General features: G+C 36.1%; 1 protein-coding gene across 10 annotated transcripts in view; it reads right to left on the bottom strand.

Moving 5' to 3' along the window:
• The window catches only part of CDC42BPA (CDC42 binding protein kinase alpha), a 292,824-nt gene that overhangs the window by 190,991 nt on the left and 84,017 nt on the right, over window positions 1-17,816 (bottom strand). For 8 of the 10 annotated variants that reach the window (XM_081486909.1, XM_081486911.1, XM_081486910.1 and 5 more), the window contains exon 3: window positions 7,480-7,563. In XM_081486909.1, the coding sequence (XP_081343035.1) occupies window positions 7,480-7,563 (84 nt within the window). Of the gene's footprint in view, window positions 1-7,479; window positions 7,564-14,654; window positions 14,813-17,816 lie in introns of all 10 variants that reach the window. The other 2 variants (XM_081486916.1, XM_081486918.1) reach the window with 1 other exon arrangement.

Raw genomic sequence — 17,816 nt, 5'->3', positions numbered from 1 at the left:
GCCTGGAGAATCTTAGAAATACGTTACTAAAAATAAAAAATAACTTACAATTCTACAATATATTTTTAAATTTTTAATTAAAAAACCACTACACCAGAAAGTTTCAAAAAGAACCGAAAGGTAAAGTAGAAACTGAAACTCTCCCTCATAGATTCATTGTCCCCTTGTTACGTCCAAAGATTAACACCAATAACTCAGTTGAATTTCTTCTCAGAAAATTTCTTTGTACATACACACATACAGACACATGCACAGACACACACACCCTATATGCATGTGGTATCCCATCTCCCCTAACTTTTCTTTCTTTACACAAATGAGATCACAGTGCTCTGTAAGTCATTTTTTCAAGTGACAACATATCTGAACAGCCTTCCATACCTGTACATAGAAAGCTATCTAATTTTTCTCAATGGCTGTACTACATTTCATACATATTTAAAAATCATCATGCAGTGTCTTACACATAGTAGGTACCTAGTAATTTATTTCCCACAAGATAAATTCAATAGTCATGATATACAAAACAACTCACGTTATCTAACCTAAGTGCCCTAATTTTTTTCATGTGTTTCCATAAATTTTATTTGATACAATAGAATTTTTTAATTAATTAATTAATTTTAATTAGAGGCTAATTACTTTACAATATTGTGGTGGTTTTTGCCATACAGCGACATGAATCAGCCATGGGTGTACATATGTCCCCCTATCCTGAATCCCCCTTCCACCACCCTCCCCACCCCATCCCTCTGGGTTCTCCCAGAGCACCGGCTTTGAGTGCCCTGTTTCACGCATCGAACTTGCACTGGTCATCTATTTTACGTATAGTAATGTACATGTTTCAGTGCTATTCTCTCAAATCATCCCACCCTCGCCTTCTCCCACAGAGTCCAAAAGTCTGTTCTTTACATCTGTGTCTCTTTTGCTGTCTGAAACAAAAGAATTTCTAAAGCCACTCATTAAACAGCATCACCAAGGAAAATCTTAAAAACAAAACTTAAACTAAATAAATGGGCAATTTACTCATAAATTCAATTATTAAAATCTACCATAATTATGCTTCTGTTCACTTTAGGGGGAAAATAGTATCATTTGACATACTCACCACTAAATTCTGTCTTAGACTTTAACTGACCTGAGGTTATGGTTTGCTGCTAACATTTTAAAGAGGTAGTGAAGTTTATCAAGTCTAGGAGACTCCTTTCTTCTGACTTTATCTTACCAGAACAGCTGAAATTTTAAAGATATTTCCAGCTAAAATATGGAAATGTGACTTACTGGTAACTCTAAATAAAACTCCAAAGACTACCTGTCAACAGAATTAACTTTAGTAGATTTTGATCCATTCTAAACTATGTACTGAAAAAATAATTTTTAAAAACATAAAATGTAAACTATAATATAAAACTTTAAACACATACTAAATAAAGTAATCCCCTGCTCTCAATGTACCCATCAACCAATTTCAACAGTTATTTTATTTTTCAATCTTATTTCATCTACACTCTCATGCACTTAGGCTTCCCCAATGGCTCATCAGGTTAAGAATTCACCTGCCATGCAGGGAGATGCAGGTTAGAAAGATCCCCTGGAGGAGGAAATGGCAACCCACTCCAGTATTCTTGCCTGGAAAATCCTATGGACAGAAGAGCTCGGTAGGCTACAGTCCATGGGGTCGCAAAGAGTTGGACATGACTGAGCGACTTCACTTTCACTTTTTAATATAGTAAAATTTTCTATTAAGGATAAATAAGAAACTCTTATTTATAGGATTAAAGTCTGGCATTCCCTTCCATTGTTTTCCTCACAAGTGAAATTAGTTAAGAAGAAATAAAAGGTATATAAAGATTACTCAGGAGAGTGAAGCTGAAACTCCAATACTTTGGCCACCTGATGCAAAGAGCTGACTCATCTGAAAAGACCTTGATGCTGGGAAAGATTGAGGACAGGAGGAGAAGGGGACAACAGAGGATGAAATGAAATGGATGGCATCACCGACTCAATGGACATGAGTTTAGGTAAATTCCAGGAGTTGGTGGTGGACAGGGAGGCCTGGCGTGCTGCGGTTCATGGGGTCGCAAAGAGTCGGACACAACTGAGCGACTGAACTGAACTGAAGGAGAGAGTGAAAATTATTTTTATTAGCAGACAATATGGATGCATAGAAAGAAATCACAAAAGAAAACAGATAAATTAACAGAATTTAAAAGTCAACATACATAAATTATATTCCTATATAATTGCAACAATTAGAAAATATCTTTTTAAATAATACCATTTTCAAAAAATAAATAAATACTACCATTTTCAAAAGCAAATTAAAAACACCAACTATCTCAAGAGTAAACTTAGTAAAAGACATGCAAGTCCTCTATAGAGAAAACTCTAAAATAATAGTGAGATTAAGTAAATAAATAAACGAGAGATGGAGGGGTGTGGTGTTTAAGGACTGAAAAATTCAATTAAAATCATAAGCCAACAGTTAGAAATAATTTTTGACATTTCATGATAGCAATCAATGTGAATAATAGTCACAAACAGAAAAAGAATAAAATAGAGGAAACCAAGAAAGGCAAGAAGGATGTATATACATATATGTATACAAATATATATTTTAGAGATAAGAAAACACTACAACCATGAAACAAGATATATAAAAAGGGAACATATTGCAGCTTACCAGAGCAGAGATGCCAGAGCAGAAAGAGCTGCAGAAACCAGAACTGATGCTGCTAGGAGTAAGACAAACTCAACTGGGAATGATTTCTAGAGTTTGGACAACTCTGAGAGTTCAAAACTGCAGGGGACCCAGTCAGGGAGAATTACACAATTTTTTAGTCTTACCTCCAGGAGCTCAATCACACGATAACAGTAAATAAAGGAGAAAAATCTCCTAGATCTTCCAGCAGGAAGAGACAAGGAAACCATTTTGAAAGGAAACCATTTTGAAACTTGCCAGGGCACTCAGTTCTTAACAAGGCCTGCCCTTAGGAGAAACTAATTAACCAGATCCGAATCTGCTGGAGTAGGATCAGAGCCTAATTGACCTCTTGACCGGCAGAAAGGGGAACACCTAACACCAGTCAGCTGGAGCATCCTGTCTTACCTAAAGAGGGAGAGAAAAACTGAGAAACTCTTTAAGTTTACAGTCCAGAGGCACAGGCTCACTAAAAAGGAACATGAAAAAAAAAGATCAGAGGGAGGTGCTACTGGATACTAAAAGGGTGGTTGAAGAAATAAAACACCCAGTTGAAGTATTACAGCAAAAGCCAGGAGAAATTAGCTAACTGGTCCATTAAGGGTATATCCAAATAAAAGTTTCAGAGAGAGAGAGCAAAAGAAACAGAAGAAAATTACCAAAGAAGTAATACGAGAAAATTTCCTAAAACTGAACAGCATGTATTTCAAAACTGAAAGGGCCTACAGAGGGCCCAGCACTAACAAACCACAGAAACCCCATGATAAATACCCATATCCCATGTGTTTATATTTTCAATTCAGTAAACCCTCATAAATTCACCATCTATTTTACTCAAAAATATCTACAGAAAGGACATTTCTATGAATATGTTCAAAACTTTTGTCCACTGTCAGGGAAAAAAAAAATGTGTGGTTCTGTGTGGAAGTTTAGCCCTGTTTGGAACTACCTCTGAATCACCTGAATGTTCACTGAGAATGGTCTTTGTCAAGGTAACTCACAACAGAAAGAACATTATACAACATGAACAGTATACAAACAAATATATATTTATCTAAGAGAAAAAAAGGATAAATAAGAAACTAAACTCTTAGTAATGATTTACTTTGAACAGAAAGACTGGTTATCTGAGGGAGAAAAAAAAAGCTTTTATCTTTTTACTTCTTATTTTCTATATTGCTTGCATTTTCTTTTTTATTACCGGTAACAGGTCAGGAAGGAGAGGCAATCCCAATCTAATGACCTGAATTCATTACTACTGCTGCTACTGTTAACTACTACTACTGGCATGTCAATTATTAAAATAATAAAATAAGGCTAACAACAATAACAAAACAAGTAAGACAAGAGGCATAAACCAGTACTATCCCAGTTAAACTAAGATATATTATTCTTCCACTTATGGTACAGAGACAATTGAGCCTCAGAAAGGTTTGGCTCTTGAGATGAAGAGCACTTCCTTAAACGATTCTGCATCTTCCAATGAAATGAGTAACACATCTCCCACGGGAGTGAAATCCATAAGAGTTGAATAAATTTGAAGAGAAAGTAAAATTTACAGAATCGATTGGGAGAAGTTAACTTAAGACACTGTTGACATACTAACAAAGTTTGTAAATGATGAATCTATAGATATATTAATCTTTGTAACTATAAGTGAAAGTCGCTCAATCGTGTCCAACTCTTTGTGACCCCATAGATTTCTCCAAGCCAGAATACTGGAGTGGGTAGCCTTCCCCTTCTCCAGGGGATCTTCCCAACCCAGGGATCAAACCCAGGTCTCCTGCATTGCAGGCAGATTCTTTACCAGCTGAGCCACAAGGGAAACTCCTGTAACTACAAGATTATTTACTAATTATTTACCTGCCAGGTGCAGAAAGAGACAAGTTTCCTAATACCTTCAAATAATCTGTGTTGCACTAATTATATATTTGTTACACACTGAAAATAGAAATAAATAGGACAAACCTATTGGAGGTAAATCTCTGAAAATTGTTTTAAAGCATCAACAATATATAGACTAAAAAAGTAAGAAATTTTGCTATTCACTTGTAATTTATTAAGCATCACTGGTAACAACAGTTTTCCAAAGCTGGATAAGTAATGATCAAAATAAGTTTCTTCTTAATTTTTTAAGGAAGGATTTGACAATTCAAGCATAAAAATATAATTCCATTCTGCTTTAAAATGAACTCCTCTTTAAAAGTTTCAATGGAGAAATTCTTCCTAAAAAAATGAAAGTTTCAAATAGTTTGAGGCAAGTTCTTTTCCAATATCGAACCAGCCTTGTATCCCTCAAACAAACCCCACTTGCTCACAGTGTATAATTTGCTCTATATATTGCCATAGTCTATTAACTAGTATTTTGTTAAGGATATTGGCATCTATGTTCATGAGGCATATTGATCTTTAACTTTCTTTGTTTGGTCCTTATCTGGTTGTTCCTTCAGAATAATAGAGACTTCACAGAATTAGTGATGTTCCTTGGGTCCCATGGCCCCTAGCTGGTCCACATTCTTTCTGCCTTTCAGAGTCTTCATATATTTGTTTTATATGTAATGTCTGTGGTCTTTAACTGTACTTAATGGGAGAGATAAAAAAGAAGCATGTCTTTTCCATTTTGCCCCAGAAACAGACTATATGAATGATTTTTTAATTCAACAAAATCATATTTAATTTTTAATTACTCCTGTTTTATTCTCAATTTTGCCACTTCCTCCAGTCAATAAGGAAAGCTAAACCAGTTACTCTTTCTTTTCAAAATTCTTTTCCAACAGCCAACATCATAAAAAGTAAGTACAAACTTTAATTCAATCTTTTAAAAGTTCTAACCCTGGAATACTAACCCACTACAATTATGAATTCTGAAAAACAATTAAGAACATAATTATTTACTATTTTTTAATAATAAGACTTAATTGCTCCAACTGTTGGCAATGCCATCAGTCCCTCCTGGCTTTCTCTCAGCTGCCAAAAGCCTACTAGCCCACATCCATGTCCTTCTGGAGGCAGCCTATATCCAATGACTGACTAAGGCAACTACAAAGAGGTCAATCATTTGTTCTAAGGCAGGACAACTCTGAAGGACCATTTCTGCTCCCCAGTTCCCTGCTGGATCAACAGAGACTGCTGGGACGGCCTGGCCTCTCCCTGATAAATCATGTTTTACCTCCTTTCCCTTCGATCAAGGTCAATTCAAAAGCACTCCCTAATAAATAGACTGCATACTGAACTCAATCTGACCAGTGACAGTAAGGGGAAATGCAAAAGTAAATATCAAAGTTATTGAATATAATAGGCACTGGCACATATGTCAGAGATACGTGACATAAAACTTTCCAGATACTTTTTTAAACAAGATTTTATTAACTCCCTGTAATTACTCTGGGAGGCAGAGAGGGGCTGGACTTGGGTAGGGTATAGTCAATGAGTACTTTAGCTTTATCTGTAATGTGACATTACAAAGAATTTATCTGTATTTCACTTGTGCAGCTTTTTCAGTAGACAACAACAAAAAAGGAAAGGACTGAAAGCGAAACATGCTCAAAATGTATTAATCATAAGTGATGGAATACAAGTGATTATTATTTTCTTTTCTGAATTTTGTTATATTTTCCATATTTTCTAAAAGAAAGAAATATTGAAGTATTTACTTTCACTACTGGGTTTCCTTGGTGGCTCAGTGGTGAAGAATCCACCTGCCAATGCGGAAGACACAGGTTTGATCCCTGGATTCAGAAATGGCTACCCACTCCAGTATTGCCTGGGAAACCCCGTGGACAGAGGAGCCTGGCGGGCTACAGTCCACAGGGTTGCAAAGAGTTGGATACGATGAGAAGCTGAATACGCATGCACTTTCACTCCCATGGTATGTATCTATCAACATGGGAACCATTTTTGCTTTTCCCTATGTGTTTATTGTTTTTTAGGTTGCTACAAATACTGATATATAAAGAAAGATTTCTAAAGGCTAATTTCTCATTATTCTCTTATGGATCTTACTAACCTCCAGGGCTAATACTCACCTATTCAGCAGTATAACCCTTCTGCAAGTTAAAATATTTAAATACTTCCACACTGGTAAGTTCTGCATCCCTGAGGCCCCTGAATGCCCTACCTCATCCAGGAACTCACTATAAGCCAGCACAGCAGGAGACCTCTAGAACCCCTCCCCAAAATTTACATGTAATGTCAGTTTTGACCATACCATACCAGCTATTAGACATTTTTAACATCACTCCAGTCAGTCTTTCCCTCAAATTTAGTACCAAGATAAAAATGCTGACAATTCTTACAACAGAAGATTTTACTCTCATTCTTAATACAGAACATAACATAAATTTATCTGCATAGTCAGCAATAAACAGAATTCTTATAGGCCATATTCAAAATTCCTGCTGGCTTTTGTTTAGAGCAGAATAGAGATAAATACAAAATAATATAAACAAGTTACATCAAATTGGATATCACTACAAAATTTCTTCCTATAAAAGAAACTGGTTGCCATATATCCTTTTAACATAAGGGTCAAACCTGACATTACAAGAGTTTCAATTTGGTTTTCCGACACCATTAAAATATCATCACGAATATAACATTTATAATAACTATATCACAATTGTGAATTCCTAAATTTGTTTCAGGCCTTAAAACTAATGCCATCATAGATAAAAGATTACTAAATGATACTTAAAGATCTATTGGCTCTCTATAATTTTATTTTTCTCTAAAAATATTTCTAAGATATTATTTAAGTATTCCAATAATTAGAATCTTACCTCAGCTCTTTTCAGCATTTCCCATTTATTCAATATTTTCATGGCAAACACTTTATCTGCATTTTTTAGTTTCACTACAGCAACCTAGAAAAGGAAATACAACTTTTGAAATATGACAAATAACACTTTTTTCAGTCATCCACTTTCCTTTTTCCTCTCTGTAAAAAAAATAAATACCAAAATTATCAATGATTTCCATGCAGTTCAAATTCTAAGATCCTAAATCAAATAATACTGTCAGTTGAAAAAGTTACATTAGTGAACATGTGCCAAACAACTCTGTTTTTGAACACGGTATCAATTGATGATTATATATCATATTCTCCTTTTCGAGTTTTCTTCCCTGGAATTTAAACTCAGTATCTACTATCTAAAAAATTGACCAAAAAAAAAAATAAAAATAAAAAATTGACCAAAATGTACCATATGAAATAATTAAAGCTTAATAAACACTGTGGGCTTCCCAGGTGGCTCGGTGGTAAACAATCCGCCTGCCAAGCGGGAGATATGGGTTCAGTCCCTGGGTTGGGAAGAACCCCTGGAGAAGGAAATGGCAACCTACTCCAGTATTCTTGCTTGGGAAATCCCATAGCTAGAGGAGCATGGCGGGTTACGGTCTACGGGGTCACAAAGAGTCGGACACCACTTAGCAACTAAACAACAACATTAAACACTGCATGCCAAATTCCAACACGATGTTACAGGTAAAGCCAGCTGCCAAAACAAATATATTTCATGGGGATCAAACAGTATGACATAAATTGAAAATGATATTATTTTTCATGCTACATAGTCTTGCACACTAAACCACAACTCCTCTCCCCACACACACACCCTTAAAGATCAATTAAGGCTGATATCTCTACAAATCGTAAACTTTGCACATTCCTTCCCAACAAAAAAAAGAACAGACATTTCTGTATTTTGTATTTAAGTTGTGGATCAAAACACTGTCAAATACAAATAAGTAATCCACCCCCCCTTTTTTTTCCATTCTCAACAAAGTGATGACATTTCTGTTTCTACAACTCTTCCTCAGTTTGACTAGATAATCTCAAAGGGCCTTTGTGGCTCACTGAGGATGCTACACAGCAGATGATGAACTACAGAAGAGAAGATAAAGGCTGTTACCAGTTGTTGGAGGCTGGAAAGGGAAAACAAATACTACTCTAATATAAAGAAATAGAAAACAAACTATGTACAACATATCTTCAAACAGTTTAAAGGGATATTTCCAAGAATAGAGAATTTTTTAAATTTGAGGTTTAAACTCAAGTGCCAAACTTTTTAAAACCCTAATAGTAAATGTACATATCAGGGTCATTTAATAAATTTATTTTTGGATCAGAGTGCAATAACAGTAATATGACCATGTATAAAGGAAATCAGTATATAATACTATAATGTTATCTGAACTATATCTTGGTAAATGTCATAAACAATGGACATGAGTTTGAGTAAACTCCAGGAGTTAGTGATGGCCAGGGAGGCCTGGCATGTTGCAGTCCATGGGGTTGCAAAGAGTCCGACATGACTGAGTAACTGAATTGAACTGAACTTAAATGTCATAAATGGTTATACTAATGACTGTGATTACAGTTTTTCATCAACTGTTAATAAAATGGCAGGAAGGAAGAAGAACTATCTCAATGTCAAGTGCAATCAGTTTAGTCTTTAGTCATATCTGGTCATATCTGCAGAATGATGAATCAGTTATGGACCCATCATTTCTGCATCAGTTATGGATCTCTTAATGGGTTCACATTTAAAGAAGAGGGGCTGTACAAGATATAGAAAGAAACTAAATGCCCATTGACAGATGAGTGGATAAAGAAATAGAATATTATTCAGCCATGAAAAAGAAGGAAATCTGTCTTTTGTGGCAATATGGATAAACCTGGAGAGCATTATGCTAAGTGAAATAAGCCAGAAACAGAAAGACAAAAACTGTGTGATTTCACTTATCTGGAAAAAATCTATAAAGGTAAACTCATATAAACAGAGAAATCTATTTCTAGAATTCTAATTCTAGAATGGTGGTGCCAGTGGCTGGAGGTTGAGGGAAATGGGGAGATGATGGTCAAAGGGTATAAGTTTTTCAGTTATATGATAAGTTCTGGAGATCTAATGTACAGTATGCTGACTATAGTTGCTGCTGCTGCTGCTAAGTCACTTCAGTCGTGTCTGACTCTGTGTGACCCCATAGACGGCAGCCAACTAGGCTCCCCCGTCCCTGGGATTCTCCAGGCAAGAATACTGGAGTGGGTTGCCATTTCCTTCTCCAATGCATGAAAGTGAAAAGTGAAAGTGAAGTCGCTCAGTTGTGTCCGACTCCTAGCGACCCCATGGACTGTAGCCTACCAGGCTACTGCATCCACGGGATTTTCCAGGCAAGAGTACTGGAGTGGGGTGCCATTGCCTTCTCCGTGACTACAGTTAACAGTATTTTATTATATTCTTGGAAATTGTCAAGAAAGTAGATGTTAAATGTTCTTATCACCAAAAAGGAAGAAAGGAGTACTGTAATAAAGAGCACAGAAAAACTTAAAACATTTTTTTCACTAAGATCTCTGATAGACTGAAAACACAAGTTACACTACTGTGTAGACTCAAATCATATACTGTAGAAATGGATGGAAGGATAGGCATACAGAGCTAGACATGCCTACACTGAGGACAGGGAAGAGATAAAGAAGGCTATCACTTAAGCCTTCTCCTCTTCTGATTTAGAGAAGAATTGCTGAAAGACTCCAGCACTTAGATTTGCCTTCCTCGGGTCATATGGAGTGATAAGAACTCCTCCCAGCACTGTATGATTCACCAATTTTCTATGCATATGAGTAGAGAAGTACCTGAGGATACCCAGTAGTGTAATAGTAATCCACCAACACATATTGAGTGTATACTAAATGCCAAGTACTCTTCTAAGAGTTTTATGCAGGTCCACAATCCTTTACCTGCAATTCTGCAAGATAAAGGGTTTTCACAATTCATTTGGCAACATACACTGACATCATTTGAGGGGAGTTTGTTTTTTTAAAATCTCACTTAGTGTAAAAATAAATGTGCTTCATTGCAGAAACACCTCATAAGCATTTGCTTATGAGATTCTGCTCAAAACCCCATTAAGAGTGCAATACAGAGTATATGTACTAAATTATCTTTCTAAAATCCAAAAACTACTGGAATCAAAACCACCTCTGGATTATAGAGATGTGCAGTAGAAATAATAAAATGTTGGTTGCATTTATTGAACACTCAAACACTGAGCTAGCACTTACTGTTCAGGGTAGTGTGATAGCACAGTCTGTGCAGCCAGATTCGGGTTATACGTAAGTATAAAGTGCATACAACAGGGTCTGGCACTTGGTAAGTGTTCAGTGGGGCTTCCTTGGTACCTCAGTTGGTAAAGAATATGCCTGTAATTCAGGAGACCCCAGTTCAATTCTTGGATTGGGAAGATCCCCTGGAGAAGGGATAGGCTACCCCCTCCAGTACTCCTGGGCTTCCCTGGTTGCTCAGACAGTAAAGAATCCACCTATAATGCAGGAGACCTGGGTTTGATCCCTGGGTTGGAAGATCCCCCGGAGGAGGACACGGCAATCAACTCCAGTATTCTTGCCTGGAGAATCCCCATGGACAGAGGAGCCTGGCGGGCTACAGTCCATGGGATGGCAAAGCGTCAGACACGACTGAGCAACTAAGCACACAGCACAAGTGTTCAATAACCACTAAGCTATTATTACATGGCAGGTACTGCACTAAGCACATTATAGCCCAGTCTCTTAACTGTTGTTTACTGGTAGACCCTATACATCCTAATTTCTTCAATTTCTTTAACTAGGAAATAAGCTTTGATCTCTTCAACATTCAACTTTATAAATTTTTACCCATGACACATACATACACATAGAAATATAGTTAGAAATATCCTCAAAGGAACATTCATACAAATACAAACTAAGCTACAATATTTATGTGTAATTTCCAATAGTGAAATATTGAAAATAAATACATTTTGAAAGGTAAAACTGAATATATCAGAAACAATAGAAGATTTTCTAAATTCTTGAATATGTTGTTAACGATTACTAATTAATAGGGGAAAGTTCACAACATACTGTTTAAAAGAATTTTATTAAAGTTTACAAACTAAAATAAAATTTTCTATATATACACATAAAATATATACCTATACATTTCTATATGTATTCTGAGAAAGATAAGCATCAGACTCTGAAAAATCAGTTATTTCTAGGGGGTATGATATCTATCCTCCTTTCTATATTCCCTATATAGGACATACAGAATTTGAAACATGGAGAGGCTAGTATAGAATACCATAATTCATCCTGAGCATGAAATGACCACTAATTGTTGAGATATTATAGTGTGGCTGATAAGGGCCAAAAATGAGACCCACACTTCACATCTGTGTGCTAATCAGGAATGTCAAGCTGCTGCAGGGTGAAAAACATTCTCAGCACTGTCTTATAACAGTTTCATGAGCTGCCTAAAAACTTTTCTAGAATGAAGTGGGATGTGGTGAAATTAAATAGGTCAGTTCACACAGAAAACAAAATTATGGTTCCCAAAGGGGAAATAGGGTGAGGGAGGGACAAATTAGGAGTTTGGATTAGCAGATACAAAGTACTACATATAAAATAGATAAACAACAAAGTCCTGTTGTTTGCACAGGGAGCTACAATTAATATCCAATCATAAACCATAATGGAAAAGAGTATGAAAAAATAAGTGTGTGTGTGTATCACTTTGCTGTACACCAGAAACCAACACAACATTGTAAATCAACTACATTTCAATTTTTTAAAAGTCAATTCAGAAACTATTCTTAAATTTTCAAATTGATGCCATAATGAGACAAGAATATGAAGTTGATATAGCGATAAAATTGATCATGCTTTTCTTCTTTAACACTACAGATCATTTTCATGTTCATTTCTGTAAACTTGAAGAAGAAAGGATTGTCCTAAAACTCTAGGTTCTAGACTTTCAAGAACCATAGCTAACTGATATACAAAAGGGTAGTATACTAAAATGCCCTTTCTTAACTAATTTGATCAAAATGTAAAGTACATTTAGTATGAACTGGAAGATTATAAATTTAATGCCGAACAAAGATGTATTTTTAAAAGCGCCAAATATAGAGATGTCTTATTAAAAGCACTATGATATCAGAAAAACAGCAAACGCTACAGAAAAATCAGTAGGTGACAAATATAAATGAATGAGTTCTGAATTATTGCTTATAGATACAGCATATAACTAAGAATGATCACACTATACTAAACAGAATGTCAACAGTCAAGAAGCAGTTGCCATGCAGTTCCACAGATCTAGTCTACATTCAATATATCTAGAATTCACCATGCCTCCTCTGGGCCATCCCATTCCTATCCACCAGTCTTGCCTGGACTGTCCTCTATTACTTCTTACTTCAACTCTCTCTTACTGTCCTCTCTTCTGCTCTTATCCTCCAAAGTCTATTCTCAAAACAGCAGCCACAGTGATTCTGTTTAAACTAGCTCATATTGTGACACTCTGCTCCAAATCTTTAAGTTTCCTCTCTCCATGTAAAATTCAAAGTTCTAACTATAACTTATAAGTATTATGGGTTCCAACATACCCCGGTCTTCCAGTCTCCCAGATCTCATACTACTCTCCTCCTAGCTCACTCTGCTCAAAACATACTGATCACCTTGTTCAAAGTCAACTTAGTGTTTGTGCACTTAAGTCTCAAATGGTCCTCACCCTCCCCACATTCTGCCAATAGCTAGATGGTTTGCTCTCTCACTCCCTCACTAAAATGTCATTCTGCCCTTCACACTTTCTATCCCATTTCTTTGCTTCCTTGTTCCCTTATCTCTTATTATTTAACAAATTATATATTCTATTTACATATTTTGCTTATTGTGTGCCTCACTCACTAGAACATATCCTCTATGAGGGCAGAAATTATTTTTTTCTCATTTGTTCACTAGTATGTGCCAGTGCTTGGGAATCAGTAGGTACACAATAAATATTTACTGAATAAATAACAAGTGATTTGTAGTCTATATGAGCATATATACTTAAGACTATTGAAAAACATCTATATACTCAAGCTTCAAGTACACTACTAAACTGAGACTGAAACTAAAATAAAGACAAGGCATTATGATAAAAGAACACAATTCTGTATTTTAAGGTTTATTAAGTGTGTACCCGATTATTCCAGCTCATGCTGTTCTCTTAATCATATGTATGCCTTTTAAACTCTCAACTTCGCAACTTAGCTTTTACTATCTTTTGCCTATGGTTACTGTTCACTATTACTGTTTCATGTCATTGTCTCCTTCTTTCTCTACTGTATAATGTCTACCATCATTTATTATTAATAATAATAAAATATTAAAAACAACTCAATTATAGAAAGCTTACTCTGTGCCTGGCACTGGGCTAAGCACAATACATATACTGCCATAATCAATTCTTACACCACACTAAAGTAGTTTCTACAGTCCTCACTATGTGATTACAGAGCTGGTGTTATTTACTGCTATGAGTATTAGACAGTTCTGTAGGTCTTTATAGAGATCTTCCCATTCGTCTCGTCTGTAGTCTTGATTCCTGCTGTCATGTTAACAGTGATCGTGGTTAATATGTATGGAAATAACTGTATTTGTTTTTTATAAACTGTTCTGTTAGTGATCAGCTTGTATTCAAAACATTTAATAAAAAAATTAAGACACTTTAACAAACCAAAAACACTACAAAGAGTTAACTAAACTGGCTAGAAGTATCCCCTCTATGGAGATGCAATTTATATATCTATTAGTGATAGTCAAAATATTTAGAAATTGGTATAGCCTGGGCATTGACCAATTAGAGCAGACATTAGCTATTAAAATACAGTATGCCCATGCCAGAGTACTCCTATGGACTGAAGACTAGCCCTGTATATACAGAGGCTATCAAAGGTGCATCATGCAACATAACTTCAAACTTCCTTTACTCTCCCTTGGATCCCCATAGAGCCAGGGAACAGAGTTTTTAAGGAAGAATGAATGGCTAAAAATAATTCTCCTTTCAGACTCTAGGACTAGGTTATGCAGACACATAAGGGCCTACTTATGGTAATTAGAGGAAGCAAGCTAATTAAAAGCTTTTGACACCTGAAGCAGGGGTAGCAGGCCAAAGCAGCAAGCTTTCACAACAAGCTCTGAAGCCCAGAAGCCTTGAAGCTGCCGGAGCAAGGCTGGAGCAGGCAGAAGCGGTGAGCCACCAGGAAACTGTGGACAGGCAACACCCAGGGCGTAAGTTAAAGGTTTTCCTGAAAGCAAAAAGGAAAACCCAGCGTTAAGTTAAGCAGTCACTGACAACAATTGAGTTGTAGAGAGAAGGTTCTTAATTCGTAGAGCTGTTGATTTTCAACTGTATCTTGCTCCTTTACTATTTCCCATAATTTATGCATTTCTTGTAGGAGTTATATAAATTATGCTTTTATTTTCATAGTTTCATTCTTTTTAAGAAAAAGCATAACTGAGAGAAGTGCTGTTCCTATCAGACATCTGTGCCAGAGGTGAACCTATCCACTGGGCCTATATAATTATCTACTGACAAATTCCTGATAGAAGACAAAATACTTTAGAGGAAAAAAATTATCTCTTTAGGGCAGTCTTTGAATCTTGAAATCTACTAGTTGATAAATACTACAAGGGTATGTAAGGCCATCAAAGATACTTTAATCAGGAATGAGTAGCTAAGCAGTAAGAGCTCATAAACCAGTCAATACTGCTTTTCTATACAAAATTCACTGTGTCTTAAAAGAGAGTAAATTATCTACAACCTATTGGTTGCTTTTATTTTGTATACTTTAATTGATGTATGTATAGAGAAGAATATACAGAGAGGGAGGGAGGGAGAGAGAGACAGACAAAGGTACCTTTTCATACAAAATCTCAAATATTATCAGTCATGCATTAAATACTCTGAATTGACTCGAGATCACACTGGCCTATGACCAAGCAGGACTTATTCCCAGTCCACTAACAGCCAGACTACTGTCTGCTACAGCCCACTCCCCAGGCCCTGCATCCGTTCTTCAATTCTTCCAAGCATTAGGACTATAGAGCAAATATCACTGTCCTTAACTATACGCCTCACTTAATCCTCATGAGTAACTTTAAGCAATTCTTCAGTACCCTGTTCTTTCCTTCAGTCCTTTTTACGGAAAAAATATATAACAACACATATACAGTTATTTAAATATTTATGTTGTTGCTTTATTTGTTCCTTAGTTGCATCTCAAATGAGCCCTAAATCTATTTGCAGCCCTACGATTAACCCTTTGTCCTTTCCCAAGCTTCTAAAATAACCTACGTCACCCAGCCATCACCACCTATCCTAACCCTGAACTATCCAAACCCTACCCTGCAACTAATAACCTAGTAGTCTACTTCATAGAAAATAGATCCTTCACATTTCCTCATATCACTTTTAAATTTTCTCCTTATTTCTTTTCCTTTTGAGCCCAAGGAAGAAGTGTCCCCACCACTGGCAAGGATAACAGTATCATCTGAAATCTTAATGCCAGACTCTCCCCTTTCTTTCCTTCTTTCCCTTGTTCCATTAAAGATTTGTTTCTGAACTTCAAGCTTTCTTTCTTATGGCACCTGAACACCAACTGATCAACGTTTACATGACCATCTCCTACCCAAAACCAAATATAAAACAAAAACTTTATTGCCATCCTACCTTCCCCTCAGGAAAGTGATATCACATCCCTTTCCACAAGGTATTATTTCTCCATAAAGCACATTTCTAAAGAATATTATATGCCTGCTTTTTCCACTCGTTCATCATCAGTTTCTCAGCCTCTTGTAATCACCTATTTTAATCTAGTTGCTATTTCCCTCTATTGGACTGAAATTACTCTCTCAAAGACCAAAAATGTCCTTCCAAATTCCAAATAAAATATATTGTCCTCAACTCTCATCTGTTTCAGCCTCTCTTCATTACTGGACATCACAGACGATCAATATATTTTCCTACTTATTCTTTTTTTCATATCCTATTAAATGGTTTCTCCAAGGATCCCTACTCTACCTTTTTTATATCTCCTCTCTTCCCTGACCTATATATGATCCTATTAATATCTATATGCTGATGACTCCTTAATTCTTATCTCCTAATAGGTAGACCCATACTTCCAGTTGCCTACTAGTCATCTCTCTGAAATGTTCAGCATATATCTCAAATTTAACAAGTCAAAAACCTGCACATTAAACCCATTTACTCAGACTGCATACCTCAATCATTCATGATTTCTAACTTTATCAGCGACATATAAAGTGATTTATTGAACATTCTGTCTATCCTATCCACCCTTCTTGCCCACTTCCACTGGCCAAGTTCAAGCTCTCATTTCATCTGAGAAAATGATAATAGGTTCCTTTCTGACCACCTTACTATATGTCAAACATTATGCTAACTGCTGAGAACACAAAGATAAATAAAAGAGCCCTTGCTCTCAAAAATCTCACAGTCCAGTATGGGAGACAACACTAAACAGATAATTACAGTACAACATGAAAAGAAAGGTAAAAACAAGGTCTTTATAAAAAGCAAAGAAAAGAGATTCCTAACCCAAAATGGGGGAGAAGGGAGGGATCTATGTAATTTGTGAATATATATGTTAAAGTTTCTTGAAAGAGGTGACTGACATATGAGTCTTACACAGTGAACCCCAGAAAAGGGGGACCAAGGGGATCTCATTAATGAGAGGGAATATTTTGGGAAATGTGGACAGCGTGAGCAAGGCACAGAAGCAAGAGATATCTGTGAGGGGGAAGGGGGTAAAGATGGTCAGGGATAATAAACAGTTGTCTTTCTTAGGAAAGGGTTTCTTCCTAGCAGGGAATAGCTAGAAATGAAACTGAAGGGTCCAAGTAATGCAAGAGCTTGTATGCCATGTTAATCAACTAGAACCTTAAAATGTAGATAATAGGGAACAATGCTTCATAGCTGGTGGCAGCTACATCACTTTAATAGCTCTGTGGAGACTGGGTCTGAGGCAAGGAAAGACATGAGGTTATAGCAGGAGCTGAGGTGAAAGATTTTGAGGACCTAACTAAGGAAGAGAGGAAGAAATTCAAGAAATACTTAGAATTTTAAAAAATCAATGATTAAATATAATGTGGCTGTTGGGAGTGAGATATCTAGGATCTCCCTCCCTTTTGGTCTCTTCTCTACCAAATCCTTCATCAATACTATCTTTCTTATCATTCTGATTATATCATTACTCTGCTTATTAACATTTGATAGGAGTCCCATTC

This window comes from Giraffa tippelskirchi, chromosome 5 (genome assembly GCF_054371585.1).
Source record: "Giraffa tippelskirchi isolate mGirTip1 chromosome 5, T2T-mGirTip1v1.2.pri, whole genome shotgun sequence".
Classification (NCBI taxonomy): domain Eukaryota; kingdom Metazoa; phylum Chordata; class Mammalia; order Artiodactyla; family Giraffidae; genus Giraffa; species Giraffa tippelskirchi.
The sequence above is the reverse complement of the archived record's forward strand: the minus strand, read 5'-3'. Positions and strand labels throughout refer to the sequence as shown.